The 25,267-nt window shown below is 40.7% G+C and overlaps 3 protein-coding genes and 2 non-coding genes across 8 annotated transcripts; all 5 read left to right on the top strand.

The window, feature by feature from the left end:
• The first annotated feature begins 357 nt into the window (after positions 1-357).
• LOC144710593 (zinc metalloproteinase aureolysin) lies at positions 358-1,605 on the top strand. Its single transcript, XM_078584407.1, has 2 exons — positions 358-612; positions 1,310-1,605. Exons 1-2 carry the CDS (start codon positions 548-550, stop codon positions 1,467-1,469), a joined length of 225 nt encoding a protein of 74 aa, XP_078440533.1. The 5' UTR covers positions 358-547; the 3' UTR covers positions 1,470-1,605.
• A 136-nt stretch (positions 1,606-1,741) lies between these two features.
• FASS (tonneau 2 (TON2)) lies at positions 1,742-12,902 on the top strand. Of its 3 annotated transcripts, XM_078584395.1 has the most exons (13): positions 1,742-4,288; positions 5,437-5,528; positions 5,707-5,769; positions 5,923-6,021; positions 7,709-7,867; positions 8,044-8,115; positions 8,183-8,315; positions 9,010-9,074; positions 9,582-9,657; positions 9,763-9,864; positions 9,995-10,187; positions 12,268-12,531; positions 12,669-12,902. In XM_078584395.1, the coding sequence occupies exons 1-12, from the start codon at positions 4,147-4,149 to the stop codon at positions 12,506-12,508; spliced, it is 1,437 nt and encodes a 478-aa protein (XP_078440521.1). In that variant the 5' UTR covers positions 1,742-4,146; the 3' UTR covers positions 12,509-12,531; positions 12,669-12,902. The 3 variants fall into 3 exon arrangements, with proteins under 3 accessions (XP_078440521.1, XP_078440518.1, XP_078440529.1); XM_078584392.1 differs by having other exon boundaries at positions 12,268-12,902; XM_078584403.1 differs by lacking the exons at positions 12,268-12,531; positions 12,669-12,902 and adding an exon at positions 11,906-12,195.
• Positions 11,115-11,234, top strand: LOC144714134 (small nucleolar RNA snoR104). The gene has a single exon (XR_013584261.1). It is a non-coding gene; the product is annotated as a small nucleolar RNA snoR104 (small nucleolar RNA).
• On the top strand, positions 11,543-11,662 carry LOC144714127 (small nucleolar RNA snoR104). Its single transcript, XR_013584259.1, has one exon. It is a non-coding gene; the product is annotated as a small nucleolar RNA snoR104 (small nucleolar RNA).
• A 6,540-nt stretch (positions 12,903-19,442) lies between the features above and the next one.
• LOC144710573 (lipase-like) lies at positions 19,443-24,773 on the top strand. 2 transcript variants are annotated; one of them, XM_078584384.1, is made up of 11 exons: positions 19,443-19,679; positions 19,817-19,889; positions 21,301-21,380; positions 21,568-21,633; positions 21,754-21,801; positions 21,906-21,973; positions 22,267-22,339; positions 22,417-22,581; positions 23,392-23,586; positions 24,185-24,273; positions 24,379-24,773. In XM_078584384.1, the coding sequence occupies exons 2-11, from the start codon at positions 19,820-19,822 to the stop codon at positions 24,569-24,571; spliced, it is 1,047 nt and encodes a 348-aa protein (XP_078440510.1). In that variant the 5' UTR covers positions 19,443-19,679; positions 19,817-19,819; the 3' UTR covers positions 24,572-24,773. The 2 variants fall into 2 exon arrangements, with proteins under 2 accessions (XP_078440510.1, XP_078440513.1); XM_078584387.1 differs by lacking the exon at positions 21,301-21,380.
• Positions 24,774-25,267: the final 494 nt, after the last annotated feature.

Here is a 25,267-nt window from a genome sequence, read left to right as displayed (position 1 = left end):
GCGAGAGAGAGAGAGAGAGAGAGAGAGAGAGAGAGAGAGAGAGAGAGAGAGAGAGAGAGAGAGAGAGAGAGAGAGAGAGAGAGAGAGAGAGACGCGCGGCGGCGGCGGCAGAGGCTGGAGACGGGCGGCGTCGGCAGCCGGAGACGGGCGGCGACGGCAGCCGGAGAAAGGCGGCGTCGGCAGCGGGAGATGTGGATGCCACCATGGAGTCCACCTGGCTACCACGGTGGAAGCCACCTGGCTACCACGTCAGCAGTTGACCATCGCTGACCAAAAAAAAAGAAGACGCCACTTGGCGCATTCTTATTGGTGCGTGCTATTTTTTGAACGTGTACGAAAGTTCATGCTGTTTCGTAGTATTCCCCCTTTCTGAAACTTCTCCGTCGCGAACTTGCTCTGCTCTGTTGCTGCCGACGAGATCTTCAGCAGAAGAACCGAGGAGTTTTGATTTCTTTTCCTTCCCATCTCGTCAGAGATCGGTCTAATCGTTCGTTCAATCGTTGGTTTTTCATCGTTTGGAAGTCGTTGCGAAGGAGAGAAGGTTGCAATGGCGGGAAGGAGCTTCAGCGTCCTGCGGCTGCCACGGCCTTCAGAAATTTCCAAAATCATCAGGTTTCTGTGCTCCTTAAGCTTCGAGAAGATCTGCTTTTCCGTGAATTTGGTATGGTTTTCTTTGCATGATCGCTTATTCCCTTCTCTTCGGAGGGTAGGCTGCCCCAATACTCGACGAGGAACATTTTTAGCTCGAATGGAACCAATTACAAATGATTGATTACTCTCGATCACCCCTCGACCTGTTCTTCCCTCCTTTTTAATTAATCTTACCGTCTCCTGTCGAGTTCAATTATGAACCAAAATTAACCTACCATACGTTAAATTCCTGCAGCCGCCGGATTCTTCTATTTCTCTCTTCCAATCGAATCTTGTTATTTCCTGAAGCGAAATCGTGATTAGCTATTTCCTGACGCGAGCGACTCAATGATTTTATTTGCCTTCATTAACTGCAAGTCTTGGTTTTTCTTTTTTTCTTCTTCCAACCAAATCCTGGTAAACCATAAAAGGATGAAAAATTAAATAAAATTTCTAACGCCATCCTGAAGCATCTTCCTGGACTCCCTCGCGCTGAAGATCAATATGATTTTACTTTCATTCTTTGCACACCCATCAAGAGCCAATTTTAGTAAATTTCTTGAGGGAAGGAACCAAAAACGGACAATTTTTTTTCCTGAAATTTAAAATCCAAGATCGTTCACCTGGAACAACTCGCCAGCCTGATAAAAAATCAAATCTTGTTCTTCCTATATTACAGGAAGGTCGAGCAGGATGTGGAGACAGTTATCAACGTACTCCAGCCAGGCCCACTCGGAATAATTGAACACAAGTTCTCAGCCTCTGAAGTAACTGAGGCAAAGAGTTTGGTTGACCGGGCGATTTTGAACTGGAAGCGAAACTCGGCCTTGGCAAAGTAAACGGGTCCCTGAGTCGACCCAAAGGAAAAGCAATTTCATGAATTTTCCATTTTACATACATTTACATTCACCGTACCTCCGAATCCAAAGTCACCTAGAGGGCTTTTATATATGATAAAGTTTGATGTTTGTGAGAGTTTGTAGGCATGGAGTTTGCATGAACCCCCCATTTTAACCATGGACTTAGGTCACAGATAGACAGGGTTGTTATGTTCTGTTCGTTTGAAACGAACAAAAAATTCGCACAAAAGAACTGCACAGGGCCTTCTTCTTTGTTTTGTTCCTTTTTTGTGCAAAAATGAACAAAATTCACACGTTCGAACAAAATTAGAACAAAATCCGCACAAGGCAAACAGTAGAACCGCGCATGGGTCTGTGCAATGATCTGCTCGAATTTGATATTGTTCTTTTTGAAAAACCGAACAAAACGAACAATTCGCACAAATTCACACAAAAGGAACCGAACAACCATGTCTAGTCACAGGCAAGGCCTTACTCTTGGTATCACAGCATTCAGATGTTGCAGATAGAGTGTTAAGTCCGGTGGAGGCATTAGAGAGCATCCTTTGTCATGGCATGATCAACTGCAGGCGTGCAGATCCTGTTGGCGAGGAGTTTTGGATCAACATTCCAGCCGCGAGGTTGACAAAATGGTCCTGGGAAGACAAGGCATGGTGCCTCCTTGCCCACTACGAAGCTGGCTTGCCCAGATCAGTTGGGGGGGCACACCCTTGGCTGAGGTCATGCATGCGCGTGGTGCGGCACATCGGGATTGAATGCGCGCACGCAGGCAATTATTGTGCAGGGATGCGGACAGGACGGTTTTTTGTCCCTGGACAGAAAAATTCTCCCGTTGCGAGGTTGGACTAAAACGGGGACGGAAATTCGTCCTGAGACCTCCAGACGAGACGTTTTCGTCCGGAGGTTTCGGACGAAAAACTGTGCCGTCCGCGTCTCTGCACTGATTACGGACATCGGACGGGATGATCTTCGTCCCGTCGCATCCATTGTCCACGTCCCGGACCATCCTGAACTATACTAGTGCAGGGACGTGGACGGGTTGGTTTTTTCGTTCTAGGAAGAAAAAATCGTCCAGTCCGCGAGGTTGGGCGAAAACCGGGACAGAAATTCGTTTTGAGACAAATGGATGTAACAATTTTCATCCACAAGGATGAAAAAAATCATCCCGTCAAGAGGTCTCGGACGAAAAAACCATCCCATCTGTGTCCCTGCACTGATTCCGGACGTCAGATGGGACGATCTTCGTCCCGTCCCGTCCATCGTCCTCGTCCCGGCTGATTCAGAACTTAACAGGCAATGCAGGTGGATAGTGATGGAGGTGACACTCGTGCTGTAGGTTGGGACAGGACCAGTTGGAACAAGGCGTGGTGCCTCCTTGCCGCCAAGTGCCATTTATACAAGTCACACTGGCATGCAGCCAAGCATGCCCGACTCTGAAAATTCTCTTGGCATTAGACTACACCTTGTTCTCTCTCAGGGGCTGACCCTAGTACTTTTGTTAATTTTGACGTACTCAATGACTTTCGCTGAGCTGGTGAAGGCTACTTTAATTGGTGCACAAGATCAAGGCCGATGCGCTTCTAAACTGCAAATTTGGCCTTTGCGAGTTTAGCCGCGTAACAGTAGGCCTCAGAAGAGGATCTGCAACCCTAGAGGCGCCAGTGCATGGAAGACAAATTTGCATATTTAATTCAATGTAAACTGGGTGTCTCTAAAGTTGTGTAATTACTCATTTAATCCCCACACAAGATACATAATTAGCTTCAAATTTTCCTTCCAAAAAGAGTGCCATTTTCCGTTGCAAATTATTGCACTGGGTTTATGTATTTTATCTACTGGCCTTTATAGGTCAGAATCGTCTGGGACGTGGACGATGGACGGGATGGGACGAAGATTGTCCCGTGTAACGTCTGGAATCAGTGCAGGGACGCGGACGGGACGGTTTTTTTGTCCCGTCCGCATCCCGACTTTGCCAGTTTCTTCTCGTCCGGAGAAAAACAATCCCGTCCCTCATCCCGGATGAAATATCCAATAAAAATAGTTCCAAGGTCTGATTGAATGAAGATGTATTTTTCCAAGTTTTTTTAGGGAAATACGAAGGAGAGAGAAAACTGAGGGACATATGTACTATTACTTTTGGGGGGCGTCAGTTTGGGAGTGCAAAAAAAAGCAGGTACTTTGATGTAAAATGTCAAGGAATTGATATAGCAATGCCACATGGCAAGATCTCTACCGTCGGAAGAGAATCCGAGGGATTTTCGTCCATCCCTTACCGTACATCATCCAAGACCTCTGGACGGGACGGCTTTTTCCTCTGACGATACGAAAACCGTCCCGTCTATTTGTCCAGGGACGAATTTCCGTCCCGGTTTTCGTCTAACCTCGCACGGACGGGACGAGTTTTTCGTCCCGAGACGAAAAAACCGTCCGTCTGCGTCCCTGCACTATCAGAGTGGCCTTGGCCCTTGGCCCACTATCGGGTTATCGGGTAGCGGGTCCGGTTCGGTAGATCCGATTGTTCTTCGTTCTAGATTTGTATGTTGTACTGGGTTTACGTCGTCGGGGAAGCGACTGCAGTTCCGATTATTAGTTTTCGCAGTCTGGTGGCTCCCTTCCCAATTGAAGATTCCAGTTTAGCAGACGAAGCGCGGGGAGAATGTACAGCGGCTCGAGCGACGGCGAAGGAGGGCGCGATGGCGTGCCGAGGAAGATTCTCTCTGCAGGTTCAATGCCGTGGGTTAGAAATCTCCGCCGATTCGTCGGGAATGGCGCCGGCCTTGGATCCGAGGCACTCATGGGTTAGCAATCTTTCCTCCTCTTTCTTTTGATCTATATTCCCGTCCTTTTTCTTTTTTCTCGCTTGTGATTTTATTTTCTCCTGTTTGAGTTCTTCTGGTTTTAGGTTTTGCACTCTTTTCTGGGTTTAATCTGTTCCTCGTTTCACGATGTTGGGCTGTGTTGCGAGTTGCATTCTATGTTGCTGGTCCGGATACCGAGAAATCGGAAATCTTCCGCGTTGCGATTCTGAATTTATGTGGATCTACTTACCTTGTGGGCAAATTGTGGAAGTTAATGCGATCGCTGTGAATCCACCCATAGAGCGATTAGGTTAAAATTGTCGCCTTTTGGATTGTAATTTGAGCCCGTGAGATAGGTAAAGCGCACTGCGTGAACTATGTACAAATGATTTTGCATTTATTCGTTTTCTAAGTGTTCCTATAAAGCTGTAGGATATGCCATCAGTGGGTTTATATTATTTTTCTTGTGGCATACCTTATCTGGAGGCCCAATGCGAGAAATTGTATTTTCGCATTGGGCCTCCAGATAAGAATTGTAGAATGCGTTGTCGTTTCACGTAAACCTGAAGATGAATCACCGGAATGAATGAATGAGACCTTTATAAGGCGTAATCTTACCTTTTCAGTACATTATTTCTCAACGTACCAAGGTTTTCTGTCATGGGTTTTGAAGCGCCATTGTCTAATTCATGAACCACCCAATAGACTGACAAACATAAAAAGGTCTCTGTTGTTTTTTTTTTCATTTATGCTTAATCTCCGTTATCTAACTCGTTATCATACTGTGCAACTGGTGACCACTCTAGTTTTTCCTTTGTGAGTAGTGGTGTCTTTTGCTGCTCTTCTGTTCTTGAACTAGTTTTCCCCGTTTTTTAACACGGTCATCTACCCCTAATTTTTTATTTCGCCCTTGGCACATTTGTTTCCACAGAAGATGTACTGACCAAGATTTCTCAACCTCTGGAACCGTGAACTGCATCACGAACATTTCTCCCGTCATCGTAATCTCTTTTTTTGTAGTTCTTTTACTCTCATGGGCGAAATTATTTTGTTGTGTGGAGGATTTTTTTTTGGCTTGTAGATTGGTTTGTTTTTTTTGAAAGAAGATTTGTATGTTTTGGAAGTATTGAAGAATTCTTATCTTCCAGAACTAGAAACAAAAAGACTTCTGCTGGAAATTTTTAAAGAGAGGCAACAAAAGAACGAGGAAGCGGGCACGATCCCAAGCTTCTACAAGAAGGCATGTGCTAGGCTCTCTGTTGCGCTCTACTCTCCATTTCATTTTCAATTGTTGAACGAACTAAAATTTGTGATGACCACGGGTGGAGATGTCTTCCTACACTTTTCCATAGCTTGAATTCTGATTGTATTATCCCCTTATTGATTGTCTAAATATAGTCATCATATTTCATTCTCAGAAACCTGAAGAAGGATCGATTAGTCACAGGGTGCAGAGGCTGGCAAAATACAGGTTTTTAAAGGTACGCAAAATACAGGTTTTTTTGGATATTTACGAGGCCGCAGAAAAGCAGAGTTGAGCATTTTCTTTGCGTGATCGCTCTTTCTTGCCGACTGTGTTGATTTCTTTCATTTAGTAATCATTCTTTATTCTTCACTGCAAATTGACTCAACAGAAACAGTCAGACCTCTTGTTGAATGCTGATGATCTGGATGCCATGTGGGTTTGTTTGAGAGAAAATTGTATGATTGACGATGCCACGGGTGCGGAAAAGGTAAGCCTGGATATTCAACGTTTATTTTTTTTGAACTATTTTTATTTCATATTTTTTATTGACATCCTTCGCAGTCCGCATATCTGCACGATGGTTACAATCATAAACGGCATGCTATTCTATTTCTTAGAAACATCGGGTCAAATTTTATCGACCATTAACTTCACAGAGTCAAATTGTATAATGAGGATACGGAGAATAACATTAATGTGATTTCTGTTCAAGATTTTGATGAAATGTTTAAACTTTTAATACGGGTGGCATAGATGAACCAAATGTGAAATGATACAATCTGTTAGCCACATGCATTCTTTTTCTGAACGTCCAAATTAAACGTTACTGCACTGAAACAGCCGGCACTTGTGATCGTTTTCTTTCCATTTGGCTGTCAAGGATTGTGTAGTCAATGGTATGAGGTCCTGTTGGTTGTCAAGGACTGTTGGAATGAGGTCCTGCAATGACCAAATTTGTGGGGCACACCTCCTCTACAAAAGTACAATTCTTGGCCCAATAACTTGTATGGATCACGAACAAGGCGGACTGGCCAAGCTGGTGAATAAAGATCAGTGGTTGATGAAGATGACTAACATGCATCGTCACCTATAATGTGGACTACAAGGCAAGGTTGACTATTAAGGATATCGGCTCAAAATTTTGAAAATTTAGAAGAGTTTGGGTAGTTCCCTAATTTGGGGGGTACATTGCAGAAAAATGAGTCTTGATTGTGATAAGTTCCACTTTCGGAAATACCAAAGGAGGAGGAAATCAAGATCTGGTCAACAGACCGTTGACCGAGACCAGTAAACAAGGAGGGGAAGAGACTCCCCTCAGCCTACAAATAAAGACCCACTCCAAGAGGGTCAGGTATGTTTCATTTCTTGAAGAAGGAACCGAACTACCAGTTCGGGAAGGGCCAGGAGGAGGTGTAGATCTCGCCACCGACTGGAGGGAGGAGCCCGCCATCAAGGGAGCCGCCTGCGAGGAAGATCTCACCCGATGGAGCTGGAGCCGTCTTGCTCAAGGAGGAGGAGCTCGGAGAAGAGATGTCTGCTCGAGGAGAAGGAGCGCCACCGAAGGAGAAGCAGTCTATGTGACGATATCTGAACGATAGGCTATATTGAGACATTTACGATCTATTCAAGTTACTACGTTCATCTTCTTGAGATCTCTTCGACGAGAGATCTATCAGATTGCAACTCAATATATGATGAAAGAAATATGAAAAAAACAAGAATATTGGGTATCTTATGATATACTGTATATCGATAACACCATGAATAAGTTATTGTTAATTGTGGTAGCAAGCTGTATCATCATGATTTATCTTGATTATCAAGAGCGTTCTTGTTTTTTCCAGGACATAACATTTTACATATGTTTCTATGGTATTTGCGTATAGTTGCGGCATAGAAATCAAAACAGCATGAAAATTAAAATGAAGAAAAAAAAATTCGTATTGGAATGTCACCATTTGTTCATTTAGCTTCATAAGCATATACACACTACCATTCTTGGGAGATGAAAGAATCACTGGCCCGTTAGGAATCTTCTCGATATCCTATTCTAAATTGATCGAGATTGTCAACCGGCTCTGTGTGTGTTTTTTTGCTTTTTTTCTTGGATCGTATCTTTTTTACGAATGTGATAGTTACTAGGACAATTAACGTTTTGAAGTACCCATTTTCAGATGAACTATGAGGATTTTTGCCATATTGCTTCTGTATGCACAGAGCAAATTGGTCCTAAGTGTCGACGATTTTTCAGCCCCTCCAATTTTATGAAGTTCGAGAAGGATGAATCAGGAAGGATCGCTATTCTACCATTCTATCTTTATGTGATGCGGACGGTTAGTTTTTTCTTGCATCTCCACATATTAGTTTCTTTGTAGCAGCAGCAATCTGTCCCATATCTGTTATTATGAGATTGCACTGTAGAGACGCTCCATCTTTTTCATGAAGTAGTTTTATCGAGTTTTTTCCTTCCCAAAAACATTTAAGTTGACCGTTTGTGTGATTTCTTCAGGTTTCGCTCACACAAGCTAGAATCGATATGAGTGAGCTCGACGAAGACTCTGATGGTTTTCTACAGCCCCATGTATTATCTATGCTGATTGTAAGCCTTCGATGGTCCTTGAATGCCACTGATCGAACTTTGTATGCAGGAAATGGAAGCATATATACGGGGTCTGATTCCAAACTTAGCACAACTCCGTGACATGCCTGCGGCCTTCGTTCAAATGTACTGTCGTATTGCGGCCCATAAATTCTTTTTCTTCTGCGACCCTCATAGGAGAGGTTTGTTATCATTCTGATTCAGTTCCTCCCATTTATCAGATTTTTTAATGTGTTTAATGTTAAATTTTTGTGTTGCATCAAGCCTCTGCAAAGTTATCTTCTGTTGAAAGTTATTTCTGTTTCTTTTTTTCCTTATGTGCATTTTCTTTGTGTTTCCTGTAATAGCTGATGAGCCTTGTATATTTTAATGGGCTTATGAGGCCCATTAGTCCTAGATCATTGGGGTGGGGGGGGGGAACTTCGCCTTTATTTAGATATTCTGCAAGTTTTATCACATGTAGGGAGAAGCTTATACTCATAATTGAATTAATGTTAGTAGCAGTTAATTCGTTTGTTTTGATATGATGGGTTAGTCATTTGCTTCATTAGTCCCAACAGTGGCATCTGCGCAATCTACTATTGGGTAAGCCATTTTATTAATTACTTCCCAAGTCCAAGGGACTATTGCTTTAGAATTTATAAATTACATTTAAAGTTAAACATGAATACAAAGCCCTTTCGTTCTTTTCTTTTTTTACATAAAAACCAGGGTTGGAAGGAGCACATGTTAGCTACTTTGGCTCAATGTTTTACAAGTGCACTTTTTCTTTGACGTCACACAAAGACAACGGCTAGGAATTTCAAATCTGTGGATTCTATACTTCATTTTCTGTAATTTGAGGCGTTTCGGTAATAGTATCAATGTTCTTTGCAGGGAAAGCATGCATAAAGAAGATTTTGCTCAGCAACTGTCTCCAAGAACTTATGGAGCTACATCAGGTCCTTCTGCATTTAATTTTTATATATGCTGGTGTAATGTATTGTTACCAAAGAATTAAAGTAACCATGGCGATCCATACATTTTTTGTTTAGCTTATTTTATTTATTCTATTGCTTCTGGACAGTAATATCAATAATTTTACATTTTCTTCAAAAAAAAAATTCTACGTGTATGCAAATCTTGTTTAAGGCTTCGGAGCCTTTTTTATTGGTTTAACTCAATACATAAAATCAGTACTCCTCTCGGTATGTGGCTCTATTTTTGGTGTAGGGAAATGAGAAAGAACAAAGGAAAAAACTTCACTATTCTGAAGGGCAAAAAACCCTAGTTTTTTATAGGATGGGGCCACTGGCCGTTAGTGAGACCCGTTAGAAGATACAATGGTCGAAAAGCGAATAAGGATATAAATGTAATATTCAGACTTGTAGGGTTAAATAAGAAAAAGAATAAAATGCTTTGAGCTCCGCCAACAGTTGGTCATTGTTTTTTTTCATATTTTATTCCAGGAAAGCGAGGAAGAAGTTACTGACACCGAGCAAGCAGAAAACTGGTTTTCTTTGACATCTGCGCAAAGGATTTGTGGTATGACTTATTTTGGCTTGATTTAGCGTCATAAATTTTCCCCTTGCTTAAACGTTCGAAGTTTTTCATGAAATGAGTCTAACAGACTATATTTTTCCGTTTCAGACATGTTTCTAGCTCTTGATAAAGACATGAACGGGACACTGAGCAAGCCAGAGCTTAAAGAATACGCCGACGGAACGTTGACTGACATCTTCATTGAGAGAGGTGCATAGTTTAAATTTTTTTTTGAACAAGGTGCATAGTTTAAATATATGTTTCCTAGCTTGTTGATCTTACATAATCTGAAAGTCACGAATTATTTCCTCCCATGATTTGCTCTCTAAATTTACTCTAGTCTTTGACGAGCACGTGCGACGCGGCAAGAGCGGTGGGGGGAACTCCAGAGAGATGGACTTTGAAAGCTTTCTTGACTTTGTTCTTGCTCTGGAGAACAAGGATACTCCTGGAGGGCTCACATACTTGTTCCGATGCCTTGATCTCTACGGCAGGGGCTATCTGACAACCGCAGACATTCACACCCTTTTCAGGTACTGTGACCTTATGATTTGCCTATTTATCTTTCTCTACTCTTCTCGGGACCCATCTTTTTTTGCGTTAACACAGTGTTAGCCAGCATTGTTATCTCTTCCCTGTCTTTCCTTCCCTTCTTTATTATGCGTCGCTTCTTAGAACAGCAAAACGTATCATTCTTTGAGAATTTTTCTGAAAGGGAACTTGATTGCTTCTGCAAGAAGATGCATTCAAATCAATCTAGTGAGACCCGCGCAGTTGTATCATTTTATTTTAAATTTTGTAGAAACAACGGAATTCTCATTAGGTCATTGATATGATGTTTCCGTACAACCCTTATATAGGGCACGTGAGACAGAGAATGGTAGATGGGCTAATATAGGCCCAATAAGAGAGAGAGTGATGTAGATAGTGAGAGAGAGAATCTCTCATAGAGGCCCTTATTGGGCTAGATTATGGAAGCCCAATAAGGGCTTCATATAAGAGGATGTAGGCCTATATGGCCTACATGGGTAGGCCCTTATTGGGGCTACATAGCATACTAATTCGATGCACCTATATTTTAGTCACTTATTTTCACACGTGAGGAGGGACCTAATATTTGTGGGCTCCAACCCGCTGAAGTGTAATGCTGGTGTTTAAACAAGCCCAACTCGAGAATAGAAATGCGATGCTCTTTCTGAAACTCTGAATCGCTGTTTGGGTTTCTGGACCCGCTGGAAGAAAAATTTTGATGGTACTTCGAATATTAAGTTATTGCTTTGAAAGCATATCTTGTGGAAGGAAGAGTCTTAGAGTCATGCGCAAGTAAGAATGGTGACAAATGTCACCTGCATGTCCATGCTTGAGCCACATGGTACTATTTCATTGGTCCAAGTACCTCATTGGAATATAATAGTATTACTACGTGTTTGGGCTGAGTGGCCTAGAATGGAAGCAGAGAAGGGTGGCATTCGGTAGCACAGATGCAACCTGAGATGAGCTTCCTACATCAAAACTTGTGTTTTTCCCTGCTGGTGGATCTGCGAACAGGTTCTGCGAGTCTTATCCCACAAGACACCACTAGATCCTCCAAGTTTTTTTATTCATTCCGAAAACATCTAAATATTATGGAAATTGGAAGTAAATTGCATTTCAAAAGTATATTACGAAAAATTGTGGAAGGAAGCCTCTTGGATCTGTATTCGATTAAGACTACGGTAACGAGTGTAAACTCATGGAATGGCCAATTTCCAGCTGTACCATGTGTGCGTCTTTCTCTAATTGCTTGTTGCATGTGTCCATGTTTCATTTGTCTTCGTCTGAAAACCTCATTTGGTATAGATTATTTCTTACGTCTCTGGGTTGAATAACCTGGGGTGGAAGCATAGAAGGGTGGCATCAAGTAGCACAGGTGCTCACCTGATACGATCTTCCTACATTAAAACTTGTGTCATTCCTGCTTGTAGAACTGTTAGCGAGTTCTGCGAGTCTCATCCCACAAAACACCGCATCATCTTCCATCTTCAAACTCATATTCAATCCAAAAATTGTACGCTCTGCACGTTTTTCTATCTGTGTACTGAGTAAAATGGGTTTACGCTTTTTTGTTTTTCTTGAGCGTGAAATTAGTTCTCGTCTTGTATATTGAATTTTCTTTCTGAAATCAGAGTTTTAAATTAAGTTTTGAAAAAAACCTTATTTTGATGCATTGGTCTATTTATTATCGACACTTGGGCCTTACTTAAGGGGGCAGAGATGTTCATCAGAGGTGGATAAAAAAATACCTTTTCCATTTTTCTTGGGTATGAGATTATCCTTGGATTGATTTCTCGAGCCTTGCCTGTTGATTTTTCTTCCTCGATAGACGTGGGATCTCTTCTGATATTAAAGGTAATACAAACGAGAAAAAAAACGCGTTTGATGGATGAGATTATTTTATAATGGAGACTTTGGTTTTCCATTGGGGTCAGAATCGGATAAATAAAAATAACCACTCGTCATTACTGTCTTACCAATCAATTTCTTGCACATCAGAACTTTCTTTTTTTGTTGAAAACATATGATAGACAAAAAAACATTGTTTTGAGTCATTAGTTTATTCATTCTTGGGAGCAGAGATGTTCATCAAAAGTGGATCGACGGCGGAAACTACGAGCTGTGCATCGAGGATGTGAGAGATGAGATATGGGACATGGTAAAGCCCGTTGACCCACTTAAAATCACCCTCGCCGACTTGCTGGCTTGCAAGCAAGGAGGGACAGTGGCAAGCATGCTCATCGATGTTCGTGGCTTCTGGGCCCACGACAACCGAGAGAACCTGCTTCAGGAAGAGGACGAGGCCCCCGAAGAGGAATGATTCACTCTTCTCTGCGTCGTCGGGTACGCATTGAAAATCTGCAGAACTTGCTTTAGCATAATGTTTTGAGTCCATAATATTTATATCAAGATTCAAGTATTTACCAAATGTGCTCAAAGCTATAGCTGATAGCAAGGGTGCTGCTTCTCCCATTAAGCAGGGTGTTCTTCAACATTTTCCAAGAACACCTGCGGCTGCCCTATTTTATGGTCCATGCGTGCAGTGTGTTGCTTCCTGGATTTGAACCTGTAACATTGTCTCTGATAGCAAATTTAGATTCGAGCGCTTATCAGCTGTGCTGAAAGCTATTGCTGATAGAATGGACATTACTTTTCCGCTTAAGCGGTATGTCGTTCTTCGACAGTTTCTTAATTAGTCAATCCAATCGGATGTTTATTTGCGTTGTTTAGAGGGAAAAAATGAGTATGATATGATATTATTGAATCAGTAGTGTGGCGATGTTATTGAAAATGTTTCTTTATAAGTCTATCAAATTGATAAATAATTTATTGAAGTGTACGTGTGTGTGTGTGTGTAGAAAGGGAGATGACTCAGAGGATGATGCAACTGAATCAGTGCCATAGCTAAAAAATTAGATGGCCAGGTGATATAAGTAGGTATTCTAGTTTAAATTTTATTTCTTTGTTTATCAAATCAATGACACCATACGTTCGATTCAGGTTGTAGTTAGAAAGAAGAGCAAGCTATGCAATTATTTAATCAATATTGCAGTTAAATATATGTATATAGTGATACTATTTTCAAAAAAAAAAAAAGTATATAGTGATACTCAAGTGATAATAATTAGGTATTTTCTTTGTAATCTTATGTCAGTACTCTTTTTTGCTTATCCAAGTTGTCTGCTTCACTTAATTTAGCGATGACTTACGGTATTTTAAATCTTCATCAGGGACAAAAATTAAAATACTATATTATAAGGATATTATACGTATAACTAATCTGCAGTGAACCATGTCACCTGAATCTGCCAGATTTAGAGTTGGAAGTAGTCTGTCACAGGTCTGATTAGTCATCTGAGGAAAATGGAATTTGAATTAGGTTTTCATACGATTTTATAGTATTTGGTCAATTATACTAGAAGCACTGTAGGTCATGGCATTTTCATATTAGTTCAGGAAAACCCCTTATTTAGTTCATGAGGTGGAATTGCCATTTTTATCTCATTATTATAATGAAAGTGATAAACAAACACAGGCATATGAAAAATTATTTTGGAAATACCATATAAAACGTTGGTTGCACACAATCAAGTTTGGGTCCTAGCACATGAAAAACCACACATTGGTAATGGGTCGTTTAGGCCCAGTTAGCCCACTCAGAAATTACTTAATGTAATGATATAACTGGAAACAGTCAGATTTGTTTAAGAGTTGAGTTATATTTTTTGCATTGTTCTATAGAATTCACATATGTTCGATGGTCTTTGAGTTATTTGCTCACTATTCCAAGAGGTGGTTACATGGATGTGCTCTGATTTGTCATATGGAGGTTTTACATTCTGCACCACCAAAACCATGTTTTCACACTAAATTCAGCATAATTTTTCAAACAGTTAACTAAAACACTAAATGCAGTATAAACTAGTGCATGGAATCTTTTTGAAACAGTAGGCGAGTAGAATACTTTAATCTAATGATATAATATAAAGTGCCAATACTGAGCCTCGATGAAGATATAAAAGAATTTGGTCGCACATTTTGTCCTCAAGATGAGATAAGTCTCAATAGCTGACAAAATTAAGAGAGATATATTTTCCTGAAAACTCCATAGTCCATAGTACTCCATAGTACTCCTCAAGAAGTAGTGATATTCCTAAAACTAATAAACAGCTGTATTCTAGGGATCGGCAATCGTCATCCGCGACAAAATTAAGAGAGATATATCATCCGTCACGCGTCACCGTGATGGTCACGTGACGGATGACGTGACGGTGAGGAATCAGAGGGTCCGGTGACGATGACGGGGCAGTCCGGACGCGCGACGTGACGAATAGTCCGTCACGGATGACGTCTAATTATATATTTTTATTAAATATAATTGTATTAAAAAAAATTCCCTAAAATAAGCAGGAAAAATTCCCTAAAACTGGCGGGGGAGAGATCATCGGCGTCGATGGAAATGATGTAATCTGTGGCGGCGCTCCGGTGGAACCTCCTCGCCGCCAAGAGAAACTTCCCCTTGTCCACGAATTCTTCAATCGAACGGGAGAGAAGGTTTAATTTCAGGGCAGTGAAAATTGGGGAGAAAACGCTACTTTTCTTACAGGGGGAGAGGCTGAGGTAGAGGAAGAAGGTAGATGGGTCGGGCCGGGTTGCAGAAAGACGGAGACTTTCAGGGAGAAGGGACGGATCGGAGAGATGGGTTGACCTGTTTTTGAGAGGAAGGGAAAGTGATGATCTTGCGGGCAACGGCCAAGGTGATCTCTCTCCAGCGCTTACAAACGCAGGCGCAGGCCACGACGTGCTTCCTCACTGGCCATTTGTCTTCGCTGAGCTCGAACCGGCCGATGATGTCGCTGAGAAGCTCAGGGGGCATCTGGGCCGCCCATCGGTCGTCGGCGTCGCCATCGACGGTTGAGATCGGCCCTCTTTGTCAAGTGTAGGAATATCATCAGAGATTCAAACCAGGCGGAGGACGATGACGATCGTCTTCGTCTAGACACCGACGACCGAGTTTTCTCTGTGAAATCTTTTCGCCATTTGAAGATCTCTCATCTTCTCCCCCAATTCCGGATCGTCGCCCTCTCGCCATGCCGGAATCAATTCCATTCTAGATTTGTGAGCGAGATCTTCGCCGTAAATTTGATCTCAATCTTGTTAATACAGCGGATCATGAGAGGAATTCAGGAAATGGCCGCTCGACGGCCAATCTTGTGCAATGCCGGGATCAGACCTCTCGCCATAGCCTCAATTCTGATAGCTTTTGGCGTGCTTGCAATTCAGAACTCCGCAGTCTCCCGTGAAAGCTTCTCCTCGCTCGATAATGGAGAAAAAACAACAGATCCAGCAAGAAATTCCTCCGCTGCTTCTCCTTTCTCGCCGTTTGTAGAACGCAAGCCGGTAAATTCGAGCGAGACATTCCTCGATGATCGGTCACCGACGGAAAACTTCGCGATCGACGGACGAGATTCCACCACCGATGCATTTTCCTCCCCGCCGGTTGATCAAAATGCAAGAAATTCGCACAACAGCTCCCTCATCGACGAGATCGCCGCCAAGAACAACAAAGACGAAACCCCAGCCTCGAAGAAGGGGAATTTCCCGTCACCAGTGACGGTGACGTGATGGATTTTTTGAAAATCCTCAGACTCGTGATGTGACGGTGACGTGACGAACATTTGGTCACACCGTTCATCACAACCCGTCATCTGACCCGTCACGTCCAGGCATTATGTCCCGGACATGCCGTTCCCTAACTGTATATATCTGGATAGAATCATAAATTAAAATCTAACACCGAGACAAATATACTCTTTGCAATTTGGTAATTGGAATCTCAAAGAAACTCAAGATTTTGATACTCAAAATTTCATGGGTATAATTTTCAAAACTGCATAGTTTCTTGAGAATTAATTCTTAATATTTAGAAAGACTCAACTAAATTCCACTCTCATGTTTGATGACGAAAAAAAATAATTTGATAAACATTTCTAACGCATTTTCTGTCATACTGGCATGGCCTATTGATTTTTCTAATCAGACCCAGAGGAACACTCAAAAGCCTGCTGTCAGATAGGTACACGAAAGTGACGAAGTCCCTTTGAGTATTTAGATAAGCCTGTCTGTTGGACCGATTGGATGATTATACAGTAATTACATATCTGATTGGAATGATGGAAAAACAGACAAACATACATTTCAATAGACTATATTTTCCTATGTCAGCCTTTAATTTCCAGAAACTACATGAAACTTCCATAAAATGATACTGCATTTTAATTGTGGATTCTATGTATATATTTTTATTTTAGGAAGGATAATCAAAGGGAATTATATGCAAAATATGTTAGGTATGCCAATAATATAATAACAAATAAAATTTTTATCGGTAATGAAAGTTTTAAGAGAGTTAACATGCTTTTAGAGCGTGCATTAAAAGTGTCTTTGCCTATGCATTCATAAGCTTTCTATTCATGAACCTTGTGTGTTCTCACATGTTTATATATCTTTTTTAAAATAAATGTATCGGCTTTCCTTAAGGTCTGGTGTGTGTGGAAATTTAGGTGAAGTGATGAAAAAATGGATGATTTGTGAAGACTGAATGCATTTGGGCTCATTAAGGAGCCGGCGCACGAACCTAATGGACCTCAACTTTACTAGTCTAGAGTGTTGGGATACTAGATTCATTAATTTAAACCCAGATGTGTATGCCACAAAACCTTCCTCATCACTTGAAAATAAAGATCCAAGGGCCAAAAATAAAACTCAATAGAAGGTCAGATAGTGAGAGCATGCCATAAGAAGGATATCAAGAGACACTATTATTTCTATCCAAATTTGAGGCCTGACTGGATACAGTTTCTTAGAATGGATCTGCCTCCAGCTGTGATCCATCATGGCTCCCATACTCATATGAGAAATAGTAATCCAGTTTCCTAAGAATTACGTTTGCGATGAATACATGTGATGAATTAGACCAACATATAAATTAGGATATAATGTGAAAAGGGAGAGCATGGAATTGGGTTAAACTGAGGGAAGTATAATGGTGTTTAGGGTCATTCTCTACAAGATGAAGAAAGCTTATGTGTATAAAGCATCATATTTTTCCTTCTATCTCCTCAATTGGTCGGTAGCATGTATTGGACAGATCAAAACTGTGTTCCTTTATCCCGCTTCTCTTGGTCTTTAATTTTTTTCTTTGGAATTATTAAAGTTATTGAGAGAATAAGACATTGATAGGTTGAAGCAGGATCATATTATGAACAAGAGGAGAGATTTGGTAGGAGGTTGAGCTTAAATTTATAGGTGGCAGAGATCAGCATATCCACAACCTCCATCTTTATCTCCAGTGATCTCATTGTTTTAGTAAGTCACTTATATGTGAAATAATCTAAATAGATATGACCATTTCGAAAATTTCTGACCCCACCTATTCGGGCTTTTCCATGATCACTTTCTCCTCTATATTCCAATCTCTAGTTTTCTTAATCATATTATCTCATCTTTATTTGTCTTAAAATACTAATAAAATAATTCCAAATCCAAGGGTCAACCCTAACACGCCATATATACTAAGCATAAGATCATTTGACTTAGGCAATTACCTCAGCAATTAGATTATTCTAACACATTAATCAGAATAAATTTCATAGATTTCAGTATCAAATTCAAGTTGGAATATAGAACACGTTGGAACAAAGATAAGAGTGATATATTATTGTAAAAAAATAGATAACTCAAACTTGAGAAAATATACAAATAAAAGGACTAATCAGAGTGAACATAACAGATGTTGACAGGTTGTACTCAGAACTAATTACATGAAACTCACAACGTCAAGACCTGCGTTTTGAATCTACCATACGTTTTAGTTCCTCCATAACATGATTCGCTTGGGAAAAATATGGTTTCTAAAGATTATTTTTTCCTGCAGATAGAAATATATTGTAAATCATTTCTCAGATATCGCATAGCAACACGATTTACTCGAATATCATGAAAGTTGTTTTCTAATGCTATTTTTTTCTGTAGATAGAGAGGCATTATAAAACATTTAATGTAGAATGAAAGCATAAATCTTCGGTAAAATGATATTTAAGATTTAATATTAAAAACCCAACACTTATAACTATAGTGCAGGGATGCGGACGCGACGAATTTGGGGACAAAAATTTGTCCTGGGACCACCAGATGGGATGGATTTCATCCCCGTGGGACAAAAAAACCATCTGTCTGGAGGTATAGGACGATGGAATGACGAATCTGGACGAAAAATCGCCGGATTCACATCTGACGGTTGAGATGTAGCCACGTGGCCTCACTATGACAATTTGCATCAAAGTCCCTGTATTTTTGCGCGCGTGCAAACTGATGCCGCTCAGAAAGATTTGTAAATATGTCCCTTTTGATTCTCTCCTCCATATTTTTCTGAAATATAGAAAATATATATTAATATATTAAAAATGTAATATAGGTTTTTTTTTGTCCAGGACGAGAGACAGGACAAAAATTCATCCTGGGAGGACTGGACAAGACAGTTTTCGTACTGTCCGACGAAAAATTCGTCCTGTCCTTCGTCCCTGCACTGAATCCGGACGTCAGACGGGATGAAATTAGTCCCGTCCCGTCCATCATCACATCCGAAGCTATACTTATAACAGAAGCCACTTCCTTTGTAATTGGGGCAAAGAGGCCTTGCCCGGTCACCCAACAACTCCTTTCCCATATACTTTAATTTCTTAGGAAAGAAAAAAAATGAGCGTACTGTACACGTGGCAGACGACCAAGAAAGAAACGCAGGAGGTGATAGGTTTCTTATTCTGCACGCTTAGCGGACGGATAACGAACGGAGCTGAACAAAATCGTAAATCCAGTCCATAATTCGTCATCCTTCTTGGCTTCCAAACTCGAATCAGAACGAAACTCTTCGGACATTCCGTTCCGTCCCGTTTCGTTATGTTCCAACGTAACGGATTTAATGGTCTTGCACGAAACCTTACCATAGTCGTTATTTGATACCATTTCCATTGTCATTGTTTGAAGGGTAGCACTCTAAATCGTCATCCGTCCCGCTCACCCTCAGTCGGAGGAGGAAAATAGAACCATGTGACGGATGACTAACACGAAGGCGTCATCCGTAAATAGGAAGAGGAAAAAAAACTCTATGACGGTTGACTGAACGGGACGATGTCAATCCGTCATCCGTCATCCATTGTCGAAGTTAAGCGGTGGCGTATTTCAGTTGGAAAGACAGCAAAGAGAAGAGGAAGGGCTCCCCCTTTCGTCGTCATCCCCTCGCGTACAGCTGGCAGACGATCGCCAATTCGCCATTATCAACAGTTTTCCCGTCTCACGTGGTCATCGGAAGTCAGTCGCCGCTTTGATTTGAGCTCTCAATCGCGGCTTGCGTCCTCTCGGCGGCGTTTTTACGAGAAATATGCCGAGGAGAAGTTTTCGCGGCATCGTTTGATCAGGAATTGCTTAATTGCGTACGTAAACGTTGATTTTTTTCACTGATGGTGATTCTTTTATGGGAAATTTCTTTTTTTTGGTCATTTGTTATCGTTTCTGTGCCTCATTCTGATTGCTTCGTTGTTTTTACGATCATGGGGATGATTCGATTCAGGGAATGGACAAGTCGCGATGGTTGGCGGTGGTGATTTTGATGTGCTGTTGCATCGTGGCACCCGGGATGAGAGGTAAATGTACAATTGACCTCTTTTTCTAATTTTTGGTTTATTCTCGTACCTTTTTTTTTGGTTGTTGCTTCACGTATTAAGAGGCAACGTATCGTTTAATGGGCATTCCTTAAAAGCTGTTTTAATTTCTCAGAGAATTTTGTCTCTAAGCACATTTCTGACAAGATTTGATAAACAACCGTGGCAAAAGATTTAAGGTCCTCGGCCTTATTGCGAAATCTAAGAGGGAAACGGCGTCTGGAAAATTGCTGAGTCATTTTAGAACTGAGACTTTTACTATTAGAGGTTGTCAATTACGGGAATGGATATTGAAGGTTATTGAAAATGAATTCTGGAATTTCGTCGTCTCTATGATTCAAATATCATTTCGTTAAGCCTGGAAATAATCTCAATTGTAAATCACAAGCTGGATGATTAGCAGCAAAGTTCTTGATTTTTCTTGGCAATTAGCATAAAGCCATAAGGATCCGCCATCGGCGGATTACTTACGTTTTTCATTATTCATTAAACCTTCTTCCTGCGTGTTTAAACGTCTGGGAAATTTTAGGGCCGGCACTTGGTTGACTTCATGTTGATATATTTTTTAAGCGGTCAATGACAGTGCAAATGGGATAAATTTGTATCTAGATTAGGTCCAACAACAATGAAATCTCTGTGGCTATGTAGATATGATAAAATCAGTTTCCACTTCTCTAATCTCTCCTAAACTCCAGAGCCGTCGGCACCTTTTCTCCCAGTGATGGCTACGGTTTTGAACGGAAAAGGGATTTTTTCAAGTTCAGTCCGGGGCCAGTTTAATTACTGGTCCCATTACACTTGATCTGGGTACCACACTTAAGTGATTAATTTCTCACATGAGAAGTAAATCACTTGCTCACTGAATATTTCGCTCAAATTGAGAGGAAATAAAAGAAACCGTGGGCCACTTATACGATTGTGGCCACCTTACAGTCTAAATAAGAGAGAGAGGGGGGGAGAGAGAGAGTGAGAGGGAGAAGGAGAGAGGGAGAGAGGGAGAGAGGGAGAGAGGGAGAGAGGGAGAGAGGGAGAGAGGGAGAGAGGGAGAGAGGGAGAGAGGGAGAGAGGGAGAGAGGAGAGGGAGAGAGGGAGAGAGGGAGAGAGGGAGAGAGGGAGAGAGAGAGAGCATAACTAACAAGGTACATATTAATTTATGATTTGGGTTCAACTCAAACCAATATGGAGGAACATGAACTCGATGATCATTGTGATATGGCTTAAATGCTTGCCCAATGGAGTACTATGCGATAAACTAGCTGAATAATAATATTTATTATTTTCTGATGATTTCAACCTTATGATTATACCATAGAAATCCTCGAATTGTGTCCTCTTGAATTACCGCATCATGATGGAATCATTTACTGGGTGTTTACCATGAATCTCTCAACAGAACATAGATCCAAGCATCGAGGTCATTCAGATGTTTACAATCACACCCTCGCTACGATACTTGTAGAGTATGCGTCAGCGGTGAGTTTCTTTATTAGGATAACCTTGTTACTGGTGTTTTATTCCCCTTCAGATTGATGATCGGAAACAAATATTATTTTTTATTATCATCAGGTTAACCCCAAATGATTGTTGGATCTGCACACCGTTTTTTTGTCCTTTTTTATCACAACATTCTCATATCAGCCTTAATCTTTTCGTCCTACAGGTTTACATGTCAGACTTGACCGAATTATTTAGCTGGACTTGTTCACGTTGCAAAGACAAAACTGAGGTACCTTTTCAAGTCCATTTGAGTCTACCATTCTTATGGTCTGTTTTTTTTTAATTTGTCTCTCTACATCGCCTGTTTTTTTTTTGCGCTAATTTATTATGTATATTTCTCTATTAATAGGGATTTGAAGTCGTTGAGTTGATCGTTGATGTTCAAAACTGTTTACAGGTTATTTCTTTCTTATGATAAGTTGCTCAAATATTCACCGATGTTCTTCAACAAACAAAATCGGATCCTAATCTATTGTGTTTTCTTGTAATTTATTTTTTCAGGCTTTTGTCGGAGTAGCGGAGAATCTCAATGCTATCGTAATTTCCTTTAGGGGAACTCAAGAACACAGGCAAATATTATCGCATTTGCATTAAAAAATATATTTTGGGGGTGTAATAATAATAATAACAACAATGTGTTTCAATGTGAAAATTTTAATATTCTTCCTCGGCATCTTCGATAATTCAGTAATTTTCTATAAGTTATTGTATCTTAATCTAATGAAAATAATCAAGTTTAAGGAAATAAATCAAAATTTTTGGAAAGTTTTCTTATAAATGTTGATACAACTAGGGCAGTTAAAAATATGAATTAGATGGTTTAAAACTTGAAAAGTGTTTTAAAACTTCTTCCTCCTCGCAGTATACAAAACTGGATAGAGGACCTCTTCTTTAAACAACTTGATCTCAACTATCCAGACGTAACTGATGCAATGGTATGTACCGCCTCTTGTGTTTCATTAATCTTTCCACTTTAAGTTCATGTAAAATAATGTGTCCTTGTCATTCTCAGGTGCATCATGGGTTTTATTCTGCATATCATAACACCACCCTTCGCCCTGGAGTCTTGAAAGCAGTGCGAAGAGCCAAGAAGATGTATGGGAAGAACATTGGCATAATGGTCACTGGGCACTCGATGGGAGGAGCCATGGCCTCCTTTTGCGCCCTCGATCTCACTGTAGAAATCTGAGAGCTCTTTTTTCGTTTTCTCTTCCTTCCTCCATGGTTATTATGTGGGATTTGACATATGGGTTGGATGATGATGATGATGACAAATCACCATCAACGAGGTTGCTGATGAGGACTAGGATGATGATGATCCGTTATCAACCACTGGATCACAATGACGAGGACAATGAGGAATTAGTCATGGTCCAGTCGTCATTTTCATCATTGATGGCCTTTTTATTTGTGCTTTAACTTAGGGGTCGGCCAGATAATTTGCAGATGATGACGAATAAGTCATCGTTGTCATCAGCCCCCTAATCTATCCATCATCATCGTCGTCCATGGGTAGCTGGGACAAATAATGATGACAATGATGGATTGATCTACAAGGAATGACTGATGCAGACTAAAAAGATGGTGATTTGTCACATGCCACCATCATTGAGACAGACTAGGATTGGGGGAACAATTATGAATTTGTTATCGTCATTGTCGCCCCGAAATATTGTCATCACCCTCTTCTTCCATGTTTGGGCTTGGAAGAATAACAATGACATGATGATTAGACTTCAACCAATAGATGACAAGGAGGACAATGACGATTAATCATCGTCAACACGCCATCGTCCTCCTTATTTTCATCCATTGGCTGAAGTCTAATCATCATGTCGTTGTCATTCTGCCAAGCTCACACATGGAGGAAGATGGCGGCGACAAGATTTGGGGTTAACAATGACAATGAGAAATTCTTGTTACTGTTGATGCAGAACGTTTGTTGGCTTTTTTGTTTTTTCCCTCATTTTTTGGGCTCATGGCGCAGGTCAACCTTGGGGAAGTGAATGTTCAGCTGATGACATTTGGTCAGCCTCGGATTGGCAATGCAGCCTTTGTGTCCTACTTTAAGATGCACGTCCCGAAGTCCATTAGGGTGGTCAACGACCACGATATGGTCCCTCATCTTCCCCCCTACTACGGCATATTCCCCCAGAAGACGTACCATCATTTCCCAAGGGAGGTAAACATGAAAACTGATTTCTATTGGTGATTTTGATAAGTGAAGGTCTTGTATATCTTTTCCCTAGGATATGTTTGATTACCAAAGCAAGTTTTTTTTGGCTGGATGATTGACTCTTTGGATTACTAATTCAATTCAGTATTTTCTTGTGCTGAATCTCCACTCTAAAAACTCTCTTTGATTTAACATTAATTTCTTCTAATTTTGTTTTTCTTTCTTTCCAAAAATCTCACATGTATTTATTTATTTTCTCTGGAATTCATTCCTTCGGGCTTTTCCATGTTCTTGCTATGTCTAGTTCAATTCTAGAATTATCATATGAAAATACTTCACTCTGAAATTCCATCTGGTCAAATATTAATTTCTTTTTAATTTTCTACTTTTGTCTTTATTGGTCTTACATCAGTTGGTTCTTATGCACTTGAAATCACTTGCTGGAAACTACCCTTTAAGAAAAATATATTTCTGACTCTCTAAGACATATTCCTTCATCACTTCGGGCATCTCGTTCTCCAAATAACTACCTTCTTATTTGTTGCTCATAACAGAGCATTTTGCATCTCATGGATCTAACTGCTACTGTATTCATATATTTTAGGTGTGGCTCTACAAGGTTGGATTCGGAAGCCTGGTCTACCAGGTAGAGAAGATATGTGACGGCTCAGGAGAAGACCCATCTTGCAGCAGGTCAAGTCTCTTCTTCTCTCATCTCCTAGCATTATCATATGTAAATTTACATAAGGTTGGGCTGTAATTGTCTTATAACCCTAAACCCTAAACCCTAAACCTCAGATCTGTGGCGGGGACGAGCATCTCAGACCATCTCAAGTACTTGGGTGTGGAGCTTGCTGCTTCCTCATGGGGTTCATGCGGCATCGTCATGAACCCACAAGACATGGCCATGGAGGGGCTCCTCTTCTCCAGCGACAGCGGCAACCTTGTACTCTCCAGAGTGTTGCCAATGCCAAAGGGGAGAGAAATATGATGCGGGCTACCCATCGTCGTACATATATGATGATCTACACCGAAACTCTTCTTTCTCAAGGAGACGTCATTCATTATGTATATAATCCAGCATTCGCTCATCATGCACATATGATGATCTTGATACTGATGAGTTGTATCAAGAGTTTCCTTGACAAAAACAGGGCGAAGACTAATGAATGATTCAATGTGGATTAGAGTTTGATCTCTGAGTAGTTCCATACATTCCCCAGAGAGATAGGAAGAGATAATGTGGAGTAGAGAGATGTGGATTATATGACGAGTTGTATCAAGAGTTTCCCCAGACCTTGACTGTCATAAACGTCAATCTTGACTTTTCTTGAAGGTGAGTCCTCTGATTCTTCTTCCATTTATTTATAGGGATTCCACCCACTAGTCAACGTGTGGCCCAGTCTGTACTTTTGGTAATAACTTGAGTAGTACTTGTCTGATCTATACTTACATTCTTCTTTCTCATGAATGCGCTGTTCATCATATATAGTAGAGCATTCATTTTTCATGTACATCTGACGGTCTACACTTACATATTATAAATATAATGCGTCATTCATTCCTCATGCACATACAATGGTCTACACTCACATTCTGCCTTCTTATGAATGTGCCATCCAAATACATACAATACAGCATTCGCTCAGCATTCACATACGAGATGATCTATAGTTGAATTATTCTT

This window comes from Wolffia australiana, chromosome 1 (assembly GCF_029677425.1).
Source record: "Wolffia australiana isolate 7733 chromosome 1, ASM2967742v1".
NCBI classification, from domain to species: domain Eukaryota; kingdom Viridiplantae; phylum Streptophyta; class Magnoliopsida; order Alismatales; family Araceae; genus Wolffia; species Wolffia australiana.
Note: the sequence above shows the minus strand (reverse complement) of the source record. Positions and strands in the feature narration are given on the sequence as shown.